The sequence below is a fragment of the Oryza sativa genome, chromosome 3 (genome assembly GCF_034140825.1).
Source record: "Oryza sativa Japonica Group chromosome 3, ASM3414082v1".
NCBI classification, from domain to species: Eukaryota; Viridiplantae; Streptophyta; class Magnoliopsida; order Poales; family Poaceae; genus Oryza; species Oryza sativa.
The window spans coordinates 36,678,037-36,694,642 of NC_089037.1; the positions used below are offsets into that span (position 1 = coordinate 36,678,037).

The 16,606-nt window shown below is 45.4% G+C and overlaps 1 protein-coding gene across 6 annotated transcripts; it reads right to left on the bottom strand.

The window, feature by feature from the left end:
• Positions 1 to 5,507: 5,507 nt before the first annotated feature.
• On the bottom strand, positions 5,508 to 11,684 carry LOC4334784 (disease resistance protein RGA2-like). 6 transcript variants are annotated; one of them, XM_066308919.1, is made up of 4 exons: positions 11,447 to 11,684; positions 7,149 to 11,091; positions 6,059 to 6,141; positions 5,508 to 5,963 (listed from the first exon to the last, which is right to left on the bottom strand). In XM_066308919.1, the coding sequence occupies exons 2-3, from the start codon at positions 11,071 to 11,073 to the stop codon at positions 6,092 to 6,094; spliced, it is 3,975 nt and encodes a 1,324-aa protein (XP_066165016.1). In that variant the 5' UTR covers positions 11,074 to 11,091; positions 11,447 to 11,684; the 3' UTR covers positions 5,508 to 5,963; positions 6,059 to 6,091. The 6 variants fall into 6 exon arrangements, with proteins under 6 accessions (XP_066165016.1, XP_015632486.1, XP_066165015.1 ...); XM_015777000.3 differs by having other exon boundaries at positions 6,050 to 6,141; XM_066308918.1 differs by having other exon boundaries at positions 6,050 to 6,141; positions 11,274 to 11,684.
• Between the last annotated feature and the right edge of the window lie 4,922 nt (positions 11,685 to 16,606).

A 16,606-nucleotide genomic window follows, 5' to 3' on the forward strand; every position in this document is an offset into this window, starting at 1 on the left:
CTTGAGGCGAAGGCACTGCTTCAGGCCTCGCTGCCGCAGCATCTACTTCAGATCGATGCTGAAGAGACGTCTGGCCCATGGCGAACAAGGTGGATGTCGTGGGGATGGTGAGTTCTCTCAGCAATTCCTAATGAGATTCTTGATTTCTTGCGAGAATTGTATACAATCTATGATTAATTAAATTCTTTATCCTTCTTGATTCTATGCAGTCTGACTTCGATTGGGTTGAGCACTCATCTTGGCGTGCTTCTCTATTCTCCCTTACATGGCGGAGATCCTGTTTGTGATGGTCAATCGATTTGGTAACATCGGTAAGAAACTGTGATTTGTTTCATCACCTCTATCGTTGCCCAGTTTATGACAGTGAGGCGATGACAATAGCAACGACGACCTCCATCTTTGGCTCCGTCGACGGATCCGGCTCCTACCGAGGTCGCAGCGGCCAAACTTGGTTCTACCTCGGCTCCAGCCTGCATCTCCGCCGCATTGTCTTCTTGCTCTCTCTAGTAGGACAGAAACTCCATTCAGCCGTCACGAGGAACTGGCGATGGCGTGTATTGTTGTGTTTGTGTGTAAAATTTTTATTCTTATGCTTTTACTATGATGTGCATGTAAAATCTTTATTTTTTGTCCCGTGTTTTAGGATGGAGTGATTCATTGTATAAATAAAAAATTTATTCACGTATTATTTGGGGTAAACTAATTAGGCCCCAGTAACTCCCTCTTTATTTATTTTTCCTTTTTTTCTTGATGCACTTACTATAAGAAATCGTTAACCAAGACTAGCAATAATGCAATTACTACAAGTTAATGCACCATCAATTTTCATTTACATCGACAGTATCAACCAATGTTGTTCATAATCCAACTACTACAAGCACATGCACCATCAATTTTCATTTATGTCGACAGTAACTCGATTACTACAAGATTTCACCAAGTATGGTTGTCGTTAATCCAATTACTACAGGCACATGCACCATCAATTTTCATTTACATCGACAGTAATTCGATTACTACAAGATTTGGTCTCAGTTTGTATTGCACACCATATCGTAACTACCTCGATTGGAAACAAAGATAAACCAATTACAGCGATTATTTTCAACCAACCACCGATTTTACGGATCTGTAATTGATTTACCCCGAATTCAAATATAACTAATCTACACAGATCGAACGTGGGCAACCGAACACCAGTTTTTACGGACTCTAGGCACGATGTGCGGCGCTCGGAACAATATTCCGCGCTCTAGCGCTCGGAATAGCGCTACCGTATATGTATACATATAGTTTTACATATTTCACAAAAATTTTTGAATAAGACGAACGGTCAAACATGTGATAAAAAGTCAATGATGTCAAATATTTAGAAACGGATGGAGTATTAAGTAAGAGTTTTTTTTACCGTCCAGCAGTGAAGCCCGGTACCAAATGTGGACCGTTGGATAGGTATGATCGGATGGCTGACATCAATTGGTACCTTCAGGTACCATTTACTTCCTACGTGGTACTCCCTCCATTCCAAATATATCTACATATTTGTGCTCATTCATTAAGTCTATTCGTTATTTGTGCATTGGAGTAAATGGACATTGATGCATGCATCCATGCACACACAAGTATTTATAACCCACATGCAATATCTTGAGAAACACTCAGGGGTCTTCCGGCTAGCTCCACAAGGTGGTGGCTAGACGACCTTGGTTTGAAGCCTCACCCTTTCTAATTATTTGATATTAGGTCATTCCCTAATATTCGCGGTTTTTACATGCAATATCTTGATTTGCTATTGGCTAGAAAATAGTGGGGATGGTGCGTGCATCGAGTTTGTTGCTAGAGTAAATATAGAATGAGAGAGTTATTAGTTTTTTTTTGTCTTGGTGTACTTGTGAAATATGTAGGTGAATTTGGAATAGAGGAATAGAGGGAGTACCTGTCAAAGGGGAACAAGGTGGAGGGGTAAAATTGTATTTGCACATTGGAAAGGAGCTTCGTCGATTTGATCCGTGTTTTGGATAAGGCTTTGCAGAGGAAAATCTGCGGCAGTGGCGGCGAGCCGACGACGCTTCAGGAATTGCGGTGCGCTCCACCAGTCTTCTGCGGCCACAACGGTGCTCCAGGAGTTGTTGTCAGCGGCGACGACGGCGGCATTCCAGGAGTTATCGGCAGCGATGGCGGCGCTCCAGGAATCATCTGCAGCTGCGGCGGCAGCGCTCCAATAATTGTCTTCGGCGACGACGGCAGCACTCCACGAGTCATTGCTAGTGACGACGATGGTTGATTTGGCTGAACGACTTTTGAGCATGAAAGATACATACAAGAATAAATTGAGAAGCAGGAAGTTCCCCGCAAAGAAAAAAAAAAAAGAGAAGCATGAAGTTGATTTGCCTAAATGGCTTCAGGTTGATTTGTCAGACATACACAAAATCGATACTCATACGAAAAGCTCCAACACAACCTCCGTTGCAGAACATGTATGTTTAGATGGGGCTAAAATTTTTTTAAGCCCATGTCATATCGGATGTTTGGACGCTAATTTAGAGTATTAAACATAGACTAATAAAAAAACTAATTTCATAAATGAGAGCTAATTTGCGAGACGAATTTTTTAAGCCTAATTAATCTATAATTATCAAAAGTTTACTGTAGCATCACATTATTATAATTATGGCGTAATTAGACTCAAAACATTTATCTCGCGAATTAGTCCAATGTTATGAAATGGGTTTTGTAATTAGTGTATGTTTAATACTCTAAATTAGTGTCGAAACATTCGACGTGACAGGGACTTTGAATAAGTCCATGGAAACCAAACAACTACGCTTGCGGCGACAAAGTCCGGTGCGTCAGATACATGTTGCAGCAGCGTCGGCCATCGGGCGCACTGTCGTTGCCGCCAGAGCAAGGACACGCTGGGGCTGGGGGAGGACAGGCGGCAGCGACGGAGGTTGAATTAGGAAAAGAAAAAAGGCAAAATTTGAATTTTCAAGCTTAATTTTGAGATATTTTTAACGTAATTCTTTTTCAACATTGGCTTTTAAGTCACCAAGAACACATTTAAAAAAGTTTTACCTACAAATTCAGTTTTATTTCCTAATAAGCCTGACGGAGCGTGTGGGCTCCTCACCGGGAGACCGCGCAGGCCCCCCTTTGCCGGTTCGGCCGGGGGCGCTGAGTGAGATTCTTCACCCTCGATCTGTGGAATGTTCGCGAGAGAGGTAATGCACAAGACACGGGCGATGTAGACAGGTTCGGGCCGCTGAGAAGCGTAATACCCTACTCCTGTGTTCTGGTGGATCTGTGAGTGAAGGAGTTACAAAGAGCTGGAGAGGAAGAGAGTTCAAGCTCTAGAAACCCTCTTCCTTTGTCTCTCCTCTACAAGCTCAGATGTTCTCTCAGTTCTAAGCTCAGATGTTCTCTCAGTTCTCCCCTCCTTCCCCTCTGTTTCTGGATCCTCCCTTTGCTCTTCTCCCCTGTTTTTTTTTTCATCCTCCTCTTAGGTGGGCAAGGTCCTCCTTTTATATTTCAAGGGGATACCACATGTACCACTTCTACCTACTCTTCTTTTGGGTGGGGACCCACCCTATCTTGACCAAATCTTGACTCGCGCCTCCGCCTGGAAGCTAAATCACCGCTTGTCCTTGAGTGATGCCCAGCGCCGTCACTCGTCGGACACAGGGGATCACCCTGTCATTTCTTCATTAATGGGCGGAGATTTGCAATGGCCGCCGTCCGAATGACCCTCCGATGGGATGGGTCATACCTACCTCCACTCCACCGGAAGCAGATGCAACGTGGGAGCACGGTTGTCTGCCGATGACGTGACCGGCGTCAGTCCAGTCACTGACCGGTCATTCTTCTCCACCACGCGTCAGTTTAGCATGCCGCACATCTGCTCTTCTTCATACAGTGACTTCCTTGCAATGGTTGCGATGAAGCCTGGCATGAATCGAGCCGGGACTGACGTGCTAACTCCAGGAGTTACCACGCCGGCTCCAGCTAGGGACGAGTGCCAAGAGGCTCTCATCATTCCGACGGGACGGGGCGAGGCGTGAGACAGGCCGCCTGCTGCCACCTAACCCGCGATCTGACCGGTCTGCGACCGGTCACACACTGCGACCGGCCACGGACCGGATATGCGTGCGCCGCGCCGCATTAAATGCGGCGTGGCGCGCTTGTCCATCCCGCAATAAATGCGGTTAGATGAGCGCCGCTGTGCCCACCTAACCCACATACGTGGCGCCAATACCACAGGGGGTCGGGGCGCCCCAGCCCTCGGGGCCGAAACAGGAGCGGCCCGACCCCTCGGGGAGACAGAGGGAGGGGTGGCCACGTCACCCTCGGGCCCGACCCCCCCGAGGGGGTCAGGCCACGTGGGTGACCGCGGCTGCCCAAGCCTCTAGTCATGATACCCCCGATCCCATGTCACCGACAAAGCCGTTTTGGCTTATTAGGAAATAAGCCAAACGAATGGGACCTGCGACGGCAGCGGCCACTCAGATATGCCTGTGAAGATGAGGAGATTTAGTCGTCGCACGCTAACTGGCTGCTTTATGGATTCAGATTGAGTGACATAGAGTAGCCATGTCACAAGATGACATAGCGTAGATCTAAATTTTAACTTGTGATGACGTGGACGAATCCCAGCCGTTGGATTTGTTTTGGAGAGCTGAGATCTATGCTATGTCACCTTGTGACGATGGTCCCGGCGATCCAGCCGCAACAGTGGAGAGAAAGGAGTGAAGGGAGGCAGCGCAAGGGATGTGAGGTACCGCCGATCCGGCCGGGTTCGCGCGACGACGACAACCTGGAGCGGTGGTTGCGCGGTGGAGGAGTGACGGGGGAGGGGGGATGGGGCACCGGCGGCCTGGGTCGCGATGGATGCCGGAGGTGGCGCGGGCGCTTGTACGACGGGGGCGAGGGGGCGACAAATCCGGAGGTTGGGGCGGCGTCGATGGATGGAGGCGTCGAGGGCGGTGACAGCGGGATAGGGCTGCTGTTCGAGGCGGCGGTTGGACGAACACGGTGGTGGCAGGGCAAGTGGGGAGCGGTGGCGGCGGTGAAGGAAGGGGGTGCGGGAGGAATGATGCGTGAGGGCCAGGGGGAGGAGCGCGATATTGCGGGCGCGGGCGGAGGGGGGCGTCGCGAGTTTGGATGCCGAGGAAGGGGGCGCAGCGATGGGGGCGGATCGGAGGAGTCGCGCGATGGTTGTTTTGGGTTGCGAGGGCGCCGGTTTTTTATCCATAGCATATCCGATTTTCTGATCTACGGTCACGTGTCTACGTTTTTATGTTGGATCGCGTGTCTACGTTGGCTTCATCATCACCACTACAATTTTTTTAAGCAGTAGAGATTACATTAAACTCTTTTGATTTAACGAAATTTTCATTAAGCTAATTAGACGAACAAACCAAATGTGAATTTTCGTAAACAGACGAAAAGAACGGAAAGCCAAAAAAGATCACGACGTGACAGTACATCATGAAATGGAAGTGCTAGCAGCGTTTCTCTTAGTTTATCTTAGATGCATTTGTAAATTTGCCACCGATTTTTTTAATTTTACAAGGATGCCACTTGAATGATAGTTTCAGTGGTATTTTTTGTAATTTTCTAGTAGCAGTCTTACAATAACGATTCAAAGCAGTGATAAATTTGCAATTGCCCCTTTCTCTTATGGTGGAGCACAAACGAAATCAAACACATTACACATCACAGTTCACAAGAAAAGAAAAAGGATGGAAAAAAACAGAGCTGGGGCCCCTATTTGCTGTTCTTCTGGATGCAGTCTGGGACTAGCTTTCTGGTTAAAGTCAAGGCCTTGGGTCGGCTTCATCCTTGTAGCAGCTCACACCACCAGACGATCGACTTTACTGGACTTTATCTTGAGAAAGGGTAGCTGGGTAGGTAATACATTCTACGACGAGACACGATAACCATCACTTGTAGTTATGGTCACGATCCTACAATCAAGGAAGTCATAGAGAGTCAGCATAAGGATAGTAGCTAGCATTTCATCATTTGAAATTAATCATCAAAGAAAGCTTACTCTACAAACCATGATGACAACTCTCATCTGGTTCTGAATCTGCTACTTCAAGCACAGCAGCCTACCAATTGCATATTGATGCGCCTTTGATTCTGGCAAACAAAAAGATTAGAAAATTATAGTATTGGATAATATATAGTAGTAGTAGGCTATAGCAGTCAAGATTTACGAAGGCATAATAACAAGACAATTGAAGGAAACTACATATACTCAACTATATTCAATGGGGCTGTGAATTTCCAGAAAAATGTCAAGGCAAGTATTGTGTTAGTTCTGCAAATTTAAGCTGTTGTCCATATCAGACGCTTAAAGGGAAAGAATCATGAGTATTGGTTCGAAGGACCATGGAAAAAACCACCAAGGGACTTCAATCACGACTATTTTTTTTTCACGAGACTTCAACCACGACTAATACAACAACTAAAGGATATAGGTTAATTGCATGATCCAAACTAGCATAATCACAGTAATAGATCATCTAAATTCCCTTGCAGGTACCAAAATAGCATATCTATATTTTCTATATAGTTGATATGTATCCACTAACTCCTAAAGTTCAACATACAAACGTGTAACATTATCACCTATTAACAATTATTATCTAGTTATATTAAATCTCATGCAAACATGACATGTTATTTATAATTTTGTTGCGTTTTTATAACTCAATATGCAAGCAATGTAAAAAAAACGTGAATATTAGCCCACCACCTCGTGTAGCTAGCCGGAAGACCCCTGGGCGTTTCTCAACATGCAAGCAACGTCAAATCATCATCTCCACAACATTTTCACATTATTTAAATATATACATCTATCATTTCTATAATACATAACATTTATTCATCCACATCTCCCATAGCAAAGCGCGGAGGAGACGTAACTAAATTCCTTTGTATGCGTTTCAAAAGTTTAAAGGGAGGTGACAGCTGCACGAGTGAGTTATCAATGTGCATTGTACTCTATGTACATATAATCATATGGTTGCCACACTCGTAAACTTTTTACCAGTGAATCGTACTACATTTGCCTTTTAGGGTACACCAAATTAAGCTTCTGGTTATTCTATAGTATTAAAAGAAACGAAGAAACTGGAGATTACCTTCATAGCGGGCATCTAGTTTTTTCTCCTCGAGGTAATCCAGACGTTGCTGCAGGCTCAGTGGAAGCAACTCTATACCAGAACAAGAATCAATTGTAAGAAATCTAAGAGATGAGTATGCTTGAGGCCCCTCGGGCAAGGATACTAGGCTCTTGCAATCAAAAAGATCGAGTTGTTCCAGCGACGGGAGCTCTCCTAAGCAAGATTCTAGTGATTTCAAGCTCTCGCATGATCTGATTATTAATGCTCGAACGGCATCCAGTTTTCCTGAAAGGGACTGAAGATTTTCACATTTCAAAATTTCCAATTTCTTGATGGACGGAGGAAGATGGAGAACCTCCAAACGATCACAGCGCTTTATTGCTAGAGATTCTAGGCATGGAAGGATGTGATCGTTGGTCCCACTGCTGGACCCTGCTATTAATGATGACCTATCCGGCCGTGTAACACTTTCTGCACTCACCAACCTCCTATCATGCTGCTGACTGAATATGATGGACTTCAGGCCAAAGCAGTTCATAATTTCTAATAGCTTGAGAGACGCAGATAAGTTGGGCATCTCTACAAAAGATATGCAGTAGCTTATCTCTAGGGACTCCAAACATGGCAAGAGTTCACTTCGTACTGGTGTAGATTGCTCATAAGCTTGTGTGTGTCCTGTCAGATTCCTGCATTCACGAATCTGTAACTTCCTCAAGGAAACCAGGCCCTGGAATACCTTTTCTGGCCAGTAGTCAAGTACATCGACACACCAAATTGTCAGATCTAGGAGCTGTACAAAACATGCCCACAGAGCCAGTGCACTTGGATGAGAGAATAAAAGGTTGCACCCGTCCAAGTCCATAAGTTCCAGGGGAGAATTATCATTCCATTTCTCCTTCTCATACACTAATTCACTCGAATTTTGTTTGGCCACCAATGCTGTTTCTGTGTCATCAATTGAGAGATCCAGATTGAGACTGGACATTGAAGTAATATATCTGCTAGCTGCCACTAGGGATAATTGTTGGCTGCCTTTATATATGTTTAAGTCACTTAGCTTTGGTGCTTCAGGTAGAGTAGTCAACTCTGGGCAGCACCTGATTGTTAATTTGTCAAGCTGAGGAAATGTTACCTCCTCCCTTGGAGTTTCATTGACTGCCTCCCATCTCTGAAAGACACTCAAATCACATAATTTCATTTCCTTCAATGCTGGAAATGCAGAACGACACACAGTGCTAACTCTTCCAGAAGATTTCGAAATCGCATTTGACGCTTTGGGTAACGCAGTTAGCCTATGGCAATATTCGATGAACAACTTCTCAACCTCAGGAAAAACCAGTTCTTCTCCTTGTACCTCGTTTATGTCCCACCATGTCATAAAATTTCTCATATCAGACAAGGTAAGCTCCTTCAGTTTACAAAATGTAAAGGGAGTGTGTTCGTCACTGTTGAACAAACAATTTAAACCATCCAGTCCTTCAAGGAAAAGAACTTCTAGAGCTGGTAACTGCCACAGTGGAGGAAGCATCTCGAGATTTTTGCAACCAATTAACTGAAGCTCCACCATGTACCACAGTTTATTCATCCATGTTGGACATGTACTGCTCCCACAGCAATGTATCCTCAGAACCTTGAGCCCCTCGTTAGGCGTGAGGCCTTCCAGCACCTCTTTATGATTATTCTGTGCCTCCTTGGAATGATTTGGTGACCAATCTAAGCTCAATTTGGTCAGTTTTTTCTTCTTCCTGAGATTTGCTGCTTTCGCATCTGCTTTTGTCACATTCTCTAGTTGTGATAGCTCTAGTTGACCACCAAGGTCCAACTGCCGCAGCTCTCCCAAATCACTGCAGCCATAGCAAGTACCAGCGACAAAACATGTAAGTGTCTGTAGGCAAATGAGGCGTCCGAGGTCAGGAGGCATGCTTTCTAAGCTCGAACATCCGTGAAGGTACAGGTGACGGAGGGTGGTCAAGTACCTCATTCCCTTTGGAAGTCCACGAAGACAGTAACAGCGGCAAAGGTTCAATGTTTGCAGATGATATAGTATGCTTATGTCTTCAGGAAGTGCTTTAATTTTACTTTCTGAGAGATCAAGATACCTCAGGTGATGAAGATATTTTGGTTTCAGAAATGAACGTCCCCAGATCTTTAATGCTCGCACTGACCTGTATTTTGATAAATTCTGCAAATCTTCATTTACAGATCTATCACATATAAATGTTTCTTCTTTTTGCGAGGAACATATCAATGTTTGGATACCTGGATGTCCTTTCTCTAGGGAAGTATTCAGAATAGCTTCTGCTCTATAACCTGACAAAAACAGATGGCGAGCGGAAGAAGGAAAATCCTCACTTTTACTAAGTTTTGTAGCTATAGCAGCACATTCTTTTCCCATGGAAGATTGTGCCACATCATGCATAAGGTCATGGATCTTACATGTAATCTTAGAGTCCTTTATATGATGGAACTCAAATGGGATCCCCTTCACATCCTCAAAAAATGACCTTGACACCAACTCACTGAAAATTCTTTTACCAATGATTTCAGGGCATTCTCCTTGTTGCTCTGGGATAAAACCATTGGCCATCCATAACTGGATTAGCATTTCCACGTCAATCTCATAATCCTTGGGAAAAATTGCACAGAAAGCAAAGCACTGCCGCATATATGATGGCAAACAATTGTAACTGAGCTTGAGTATTGGTAAAATTCCATTTTCCTCATCGCAAATCATGCTTCTACTTAATACAGACTCCCATTCTTTCTCGGTGGTCTTCGTGCGCAGTGTAGAGCCCAATGCTGTTGCGGCTAAAGGAGAACCAGAACATCTCTTGGCAATGTCACCAACCATTTTGAGTAGCTCAGGAGGCCTTTCTTGTTCTGAACTGAAAGCACTTGTCTTGATAATTTCCTCTATGAAGCTTTCATTCAGTCTCTTGAGATCATAAGCTTTTTGAGCTGGAGCCATCACTTGAGCAACTGCTTGATCACGAGTTGTTGTCAACACTGAGCTACCGCTGCCACCATGCTGAAGGTAGGACTTCAGCAATTCCCACTTACTGGCCTCACGGTTCCAGACGTCATCCAATACGAGGAGGTACCTCTGCCCGCTCAGAACTTCTTTGAGTGCATCCTGCGGTGAGTTTTTAGCCATTACATTCTCATTCTTCTCTTTGCGAGCTGCTTCAACTATGCCTTTAGCCAGCAAATCCACATCAAACTTGTCAGAGACGCACACCCAGAGCAGCAACTGAAAATGCTTCTGGATTTCAGGGTCATTGTAAATGAGCTGCACTAAGGTGGTCTTGCCCATCCCACCCATACCTACAATGGGAAGAACGGTGAGATCCCTATTGCTGACTTGAGCAAGCAATGTATTGATAATCTTCTGTTTGTCTTCAGATCTTGATCTGATGGCAATGTTCATCGAAAGATTGGAGATCTTACAATCCGTCTTTCTCCATTTCATGGAGGATATTGGTGGCTCTGGTCGGAATTCAAACCTAAAGGCATTCATCTCTGCAATTAAGACTTCCATTTCATTCACAATCTTGATGAGCTTGTCGCCCATCCTGCGACGGAACGCAAAACGGTTGTGAGTAGGAATGAGCTTTATTACATCCATGCTGCCGAGCTTCTTGTAGTGGCCCTTGGCTTTGCGGCGGAGGGCCTCGTACTTGAACTCGTCGAAGACATCATTGGCCTGATAGGCCACCTTCCGGAGCGCCTCAAGCCATGCTTTCACCCCTTCCCTGTGTTTTGCCGCCTGCTCCTCGGCATCGGCGATGACGTCGAGGATGGCCGGCAGCTTGCGTTTGAGAATCTCATGCTGCTCCTCCATGCCCTCCATGACCTTGTACTGCTCCAGGAGGTAGCTGGAGGCCTTGTCCTTCACCATGGACAGCAGTGGCCCGACCACCATGGTGGCCATCAGCTCTGCCATCGGAAGGATCTCCTAGAGCTAAGAACACACGAACATAACACGGGGAAGCACAATAAGCAAGGAGTGTGAGCAGCAGCTGCTTTTTGTGGGAAATGGAAACTGAAGGAATGTGTTCGACTGAATGCAACTAGCTAGTATTAACAGTTGCTGCCTGGAATGATTGTGTTTGATTGGAATGAAGGAGTAAGCAAGTACAGTACAGTGCAGTAAGCTTCCAAGAACTGGGCGGCGATAGAGATAGAAAACTGCAGTGCGCGGGAGAGAAGCCGGTCGGTCGGCGCAAGCGCAACCACGAAGTACTGACGATAGCTGAGTCTGAGAAGAAGCACATGCACTGCGACGACTTCCGCAAGAAAGGAGCTAGGATGCTCACCGATGTGGTGCTCCGTCGACCGGAACTCAACGGCGAATTGGGCTTGGCCGGTTCGTGGAGAGCAAGGTTGGAGCAGCTCGGACCCGTCGCAAATTAAGGCGGAGCTCGACGGACGAGCTCAGCAGCCTGCAGCCCCGCGCGCCGCCGTAGCCAGCTTGCACTTGATCAGCTCAAGTCACGAAAGGAGAGAGCCTCGCACAGTTGCACCTGTCTGTAGAGAAAAGAAGCAAACAACGTTGGTTTGTCGCTGTGGCCTTGTCAAGGAAGAAGGGGATACAGTCAATCATGGAGAAGAGAGAAGGGATGTATCCACTGCAAATGGCACAAATGGGTGAAGCAATCAATAACGTCGATCGGGTGTCGGCTTCAATCGTTCAGACTTCAGACCTCAGGTCGTTTTAAGCCAGATGGCAAAAATATCTCCAAATTATATTGTTCTCTTTGTTTCATAAAAAACTAAAATTTGAGAATAAATATAGACATAGTATATATTTATATTCATCTCTATAATTTTATTTTTTTTATTAAATAGAGGGAATACGCACGAAACTTTCCATTATACATTTCCTTCTACTCGGGACTTGGGGGGAGTCCACTAAATCCCTTATTCAAATTGAGGCGGCTTCGGACCTTAGGTCACTTTAAGCTTCGCTGACTTGTACGCTAAACATTAAAGGCTTGTTTAGGAGTGTTCTTTTCTCATGTGTAAAAGGAAAACTACTGTAAATCTCCATGACCAAAGGGAAGGCCAAAAATAGCAGTGAAAGATTAACCTCATAGTAACGGGAGTGGATTCTAATCCTTCGAGGGGATGTCCCCTCGTATACTCAAGGGAAGGACAAAAATAGCAGTGAAAGAAGCAAACAACATTGGTTTGTCACAGCGGCCTTGTCGAGGAAGAAGGGGATACTGTCATGGAGAAGAGAGATGGGATGTATCCACTGCAAATGGCACAAGTGGGAGAAGCAATCAACAACGTGGATCGGGTGCCAGCTTCAGTCGTTCAGACCTCAGTTCGCTTTAAGCTATTATTAGCAGATGGCAAAAATGTCTTCAAATTACATTGTACTATGTCCCATAAAAAAGTAAATTTTGAGGATAAAATATAGGCATAGTGTATATCTATATTCATCTCTATAATTTTATTTTTTTTTTACCAATTTTTCTTTCTTTCTTGTTTGGCGGAGCGCTCAGCAACCGCAGTTTTCTGTTTTTTTTAAAAAAAAAATTTAAAGTGCAACCGCTAACAGGTGATGCGCGCGAGCGTGAGAGGTGGAAAGGAGGATGACTCCTAAAATACTGAACACCTAGCTCGATGATTTGCACAAAGTTAATTACTGAACTATGAACTTATTTTTTTTAGAAAGAGATGCATTCTTCTCCTGTTTCTGTTAGAGAAACGCAGCATTACAATTGTTCAGCTAAGCGAAAACAAAATACGGGCTACAGGGTCGCCATTCGGAGCGCCACCACCAGATGCCATCCCTCAGCCAATCAGTTCAGAACAAGCTAGGATCTAGTTAAGCAAAAATAGAATTTAGGCATCACCAGGAACAGCATCTGGGTTTACAACTTCAGCCATACAAAGACTTTCACTTTTGGTGGTATTTTGATTCTCCACATTTTCTTATAGGGGAATTGCATGTTGTGCATTTTCAAAGCCCTGTAAAAAGACTTAACTGTGAACACACTATTCTTTGTTAATCTCCAACTCAGCTTGTCATTTTCTTTTGTTAGGGACAGCCTATCAATCTCATTGCAAATTCTTCTCCACTTTACCTTCTTTTCTCCATACAGGCATCTTCTGAATCTAACTTCTTCTCAGCCTTTTTGTTTTACTTTTGCAATTGTTACACGTCTTTTTAGAGTTATTACATTATACAGCTCAGGAAAGCTTTCTGCTATAAACTTGCCCCCTACCCAGCAGTCTTCCCAAACGTGTATTTTCTCCATTTTCCACTTTTTTTTCTCACAAAAATTTAGAAACAGTTCTTTTTTATCTCCATCAGACCTGATCAGAAGTACAGTATGAATCACTCACTCTGTGTATTTCTGTAAGAGTGTTTTGTTATTTTTTAAAATATTTGTTTCTCAACACCTCTTGCCATAAGCCATCTGTGGTTCCCAACTTCAAATGAACTATGAGCAATAACATCCATCCCGAAATAAAATGTTTGACAACCAATAACAAATGCAGATCGAATCACCATGAAATTTGACAAGAGAACATTCAAATAGCACAATAGAAGAACAACAAACCCATTATTCTCCTTCCCCATCCTGATATCCCCAAACCACCAACCAACACAATGACAAACCAGAGCGAGGAAGAGAGCAGCAGCAGCCGACGAAGGCCACGCATCCTCGCCTGAAGCTCCCCCCGTCGGCGACGGCATTATTCGCGGTCTCCAGTCTCCACCGCCTATAGGCCGTCCCTTCCGACGTCGCCACGCCATGGGTCGTCTCCGTCGCCCGGGCGCTCCTCTGCATGAGGGCCTCCACTCTCCGCGCCGCGGCTGCTGGTACTGAGGCTTTGAGGGAGAAGGGAGAAGGCGACGGTGGCGGTGGGGGAAGGGAGAAGGCAGCGGCGGCCGGCGGGGATTGGGCATGCGGCGGCGGAGTTAGAGGCTGGACTGGACCGAACCTTCGTTGGATTGGGCCAGAAATGGGTGTATGTTACACGGCCCATCCAAGCGTGCGTTGGAATCATTGGCCTGTAGTTTACACCAGTTTTGGGCCAAATACTGGGCTTCTAAATGGGCCCTAAGTCTGCTTACTGGGAAAAAAAAGGAAAAAGTACACCGAAGGTCCCTCAACTTGTCATTGAGTTACAAAATCGTCCCCTAACCACAAAACCATATACCGGGCGTCCCTCAACTAACAAAAACGTTCTCTTTAGATCTTTCGGTGGTTTTGACCCCGGTTTTGTCCGACGTGGCGGCTGAGTCAGCGTGGGACCCACGTGGGCCCCACATGTCAGCTTGGCCACCTCGGCCTCCTCCCTCTTTTTCCCTCTCCTTTCTTTTCCTCATCTCTCTCTTCTCAGCGAAATCAGCAGCGCGAGGCGGCGACGCTGCCGGGGGCGGCGGGGGGAGGAGCCGCGCTGCAGCTGCTAGCGAGGAGGATGAAGCGCTGCGCTGCAGCTCAATGAAGCGCTGCAGCTGCTGGCGGAGGAGTGGCGCACGACGGCTATCCTGCCTCCTCCCTCATCGCGTGCGCTCGGTGGCGTCGCCGGAACTCCTCCCCCGCCTCGCCTCCGGCTTCTCCTCCGCCGTCGGTTCGAGTCCATGGGACACTATCACACTAGAGAGAGGAGCACGAGCCCCATAGCCCCGCCGTGGATGGTGCTCGCGGAGGCGGCGCTGCGGCTGTGGCTGGCGGCGGAACCACGGGAGCTAAGGGTGGAGCTGGGACTGCTCTACTCCCGCGCCATCGCGCGCAGAGTGGAGTTCGACGCCACGGTGCTCGATGATGCCGTGCCGGGGATCTTCCTGGCCAGGGTCGACTGTATGGCCGTCGCCGAGGTCGAGCTTGTCGCCTCGCCCTGGTCCGCCCCCGGGCTCGACGCCGTCGTGCGTGGCGTGACCCATCGGCCGGCCTGCCCAAGTCCCAGAGAGGAGCAGAGAGGAGAAGAGTGATAGAGAGGAGGAAAGGAGAGAAGAGGGGAGAGAGAGGGGAGGCTGACGTGGATAGTCTGACATATGGGGCCCACGTGGGTCCCACACTAACTCAGCTGTCACGTTGGACAAAACTGGGGTCAAATCCACCGAAGGACCTAAAGCGAATGGTTTTGTTAGTTGAGGGACGTCCGGTATCTGATTTTGCGATTGGGGGATGATTTTGTATCTCGATGATAAGTTGAGGGACCTTGGGTGTACTTTTTCCAAAAAAAAAATTATGGCCAGATGTGTGGAGCATCAATTTTGTTTAACATATTGCTTGAGATATAGTAATTGAATATTTGAATGAGAAAATTGTTATTGTGCCAGTTGCTAATTGATCTCTGGCATGCTCATTTTTAGGGATAACGGCCGGAAACGCCATGCATAGATTATACAGTAATTTAATTTGTGTGAACTCGACTGCACAGTATCTTTGCATGATTTGGTTATATCATCATATTCTAAATTAATCCACTTTATAGCCATTGCAAAACATATTTGTATTTTCATTCAGCGTATTTCATTCCATCCTTGCAGGACTGCCCATGCTTCGGTTACATCTTGTGGAATCATTTTCTTGTTGCCTCCTTCTGGGGCTATTTTCCTTGGATTTTTTTTATTTCCAAGAAAATGTGCCAATCTGAAACCGAAATTGTTGCCGTGTCCTTTTCTGCTCAATTATGTGCAGTTATCCAATTTGCCAAGATCCAGGGCCTATGTAGATTATAGCCAAAATAAACATTACCAAATTTTGGCATAATTTCTTATGTATTTATCAAAATTTAGCAAAAAAAAACTAAACATAGCCACATTTTTAGTAACTATGCTAAAAAATGGTATGGTTGAAAATTACATCAATCTAAACATGCCCCCACTCTTATTGTTTGGTACTGCGGCAAAAAGTTGAGATATTGTTTGGTAGCGAGACATGACATGTATTTACACGAATTTGAAGCTTCTTGTTGAGCATTTTGTGCTTTTTTTTTTGTATAATGAGGGATTCGTTTATCTTGGAAGGCATGTGTTTGGATAGAGGATCCAAATCCATACGACAAAGGCTAAATTTTAACCAAATCATGAAAATCCAGGCCACTTTCAAAAACCAAGTAAAAAAATGTATGAATTTCCTTTTTCTTCTTTGGAAATGTAAGTTGCTGAATCTGAACAATCACGACACCTGACATGAAAAAATCAGGTTCGTCTATTAGAAATTTCAGAGTAATTGCCTGAACTAACATTAGTTTGCAGCGCATACAGTATGGGCTGAGATGGGCCATGATGGGCTGGGCCACGTAATGTTACATTGTGTTGCATTGCACTAAATTTTGTTGCAGTAGGCCATCTGAGGTGTTGGGAGATCTTTCGGCACTATAGTTTTCTGAACTTTAGTTCAGCAATAGCATTTACAGAGCTGAGGAATTTTTTTTTACCTTGCAAGTCCCAACGATTCTGTCGAGAACAATTCATTTTTTTGACGTAAGAAGGTAGAGCTGGCTCT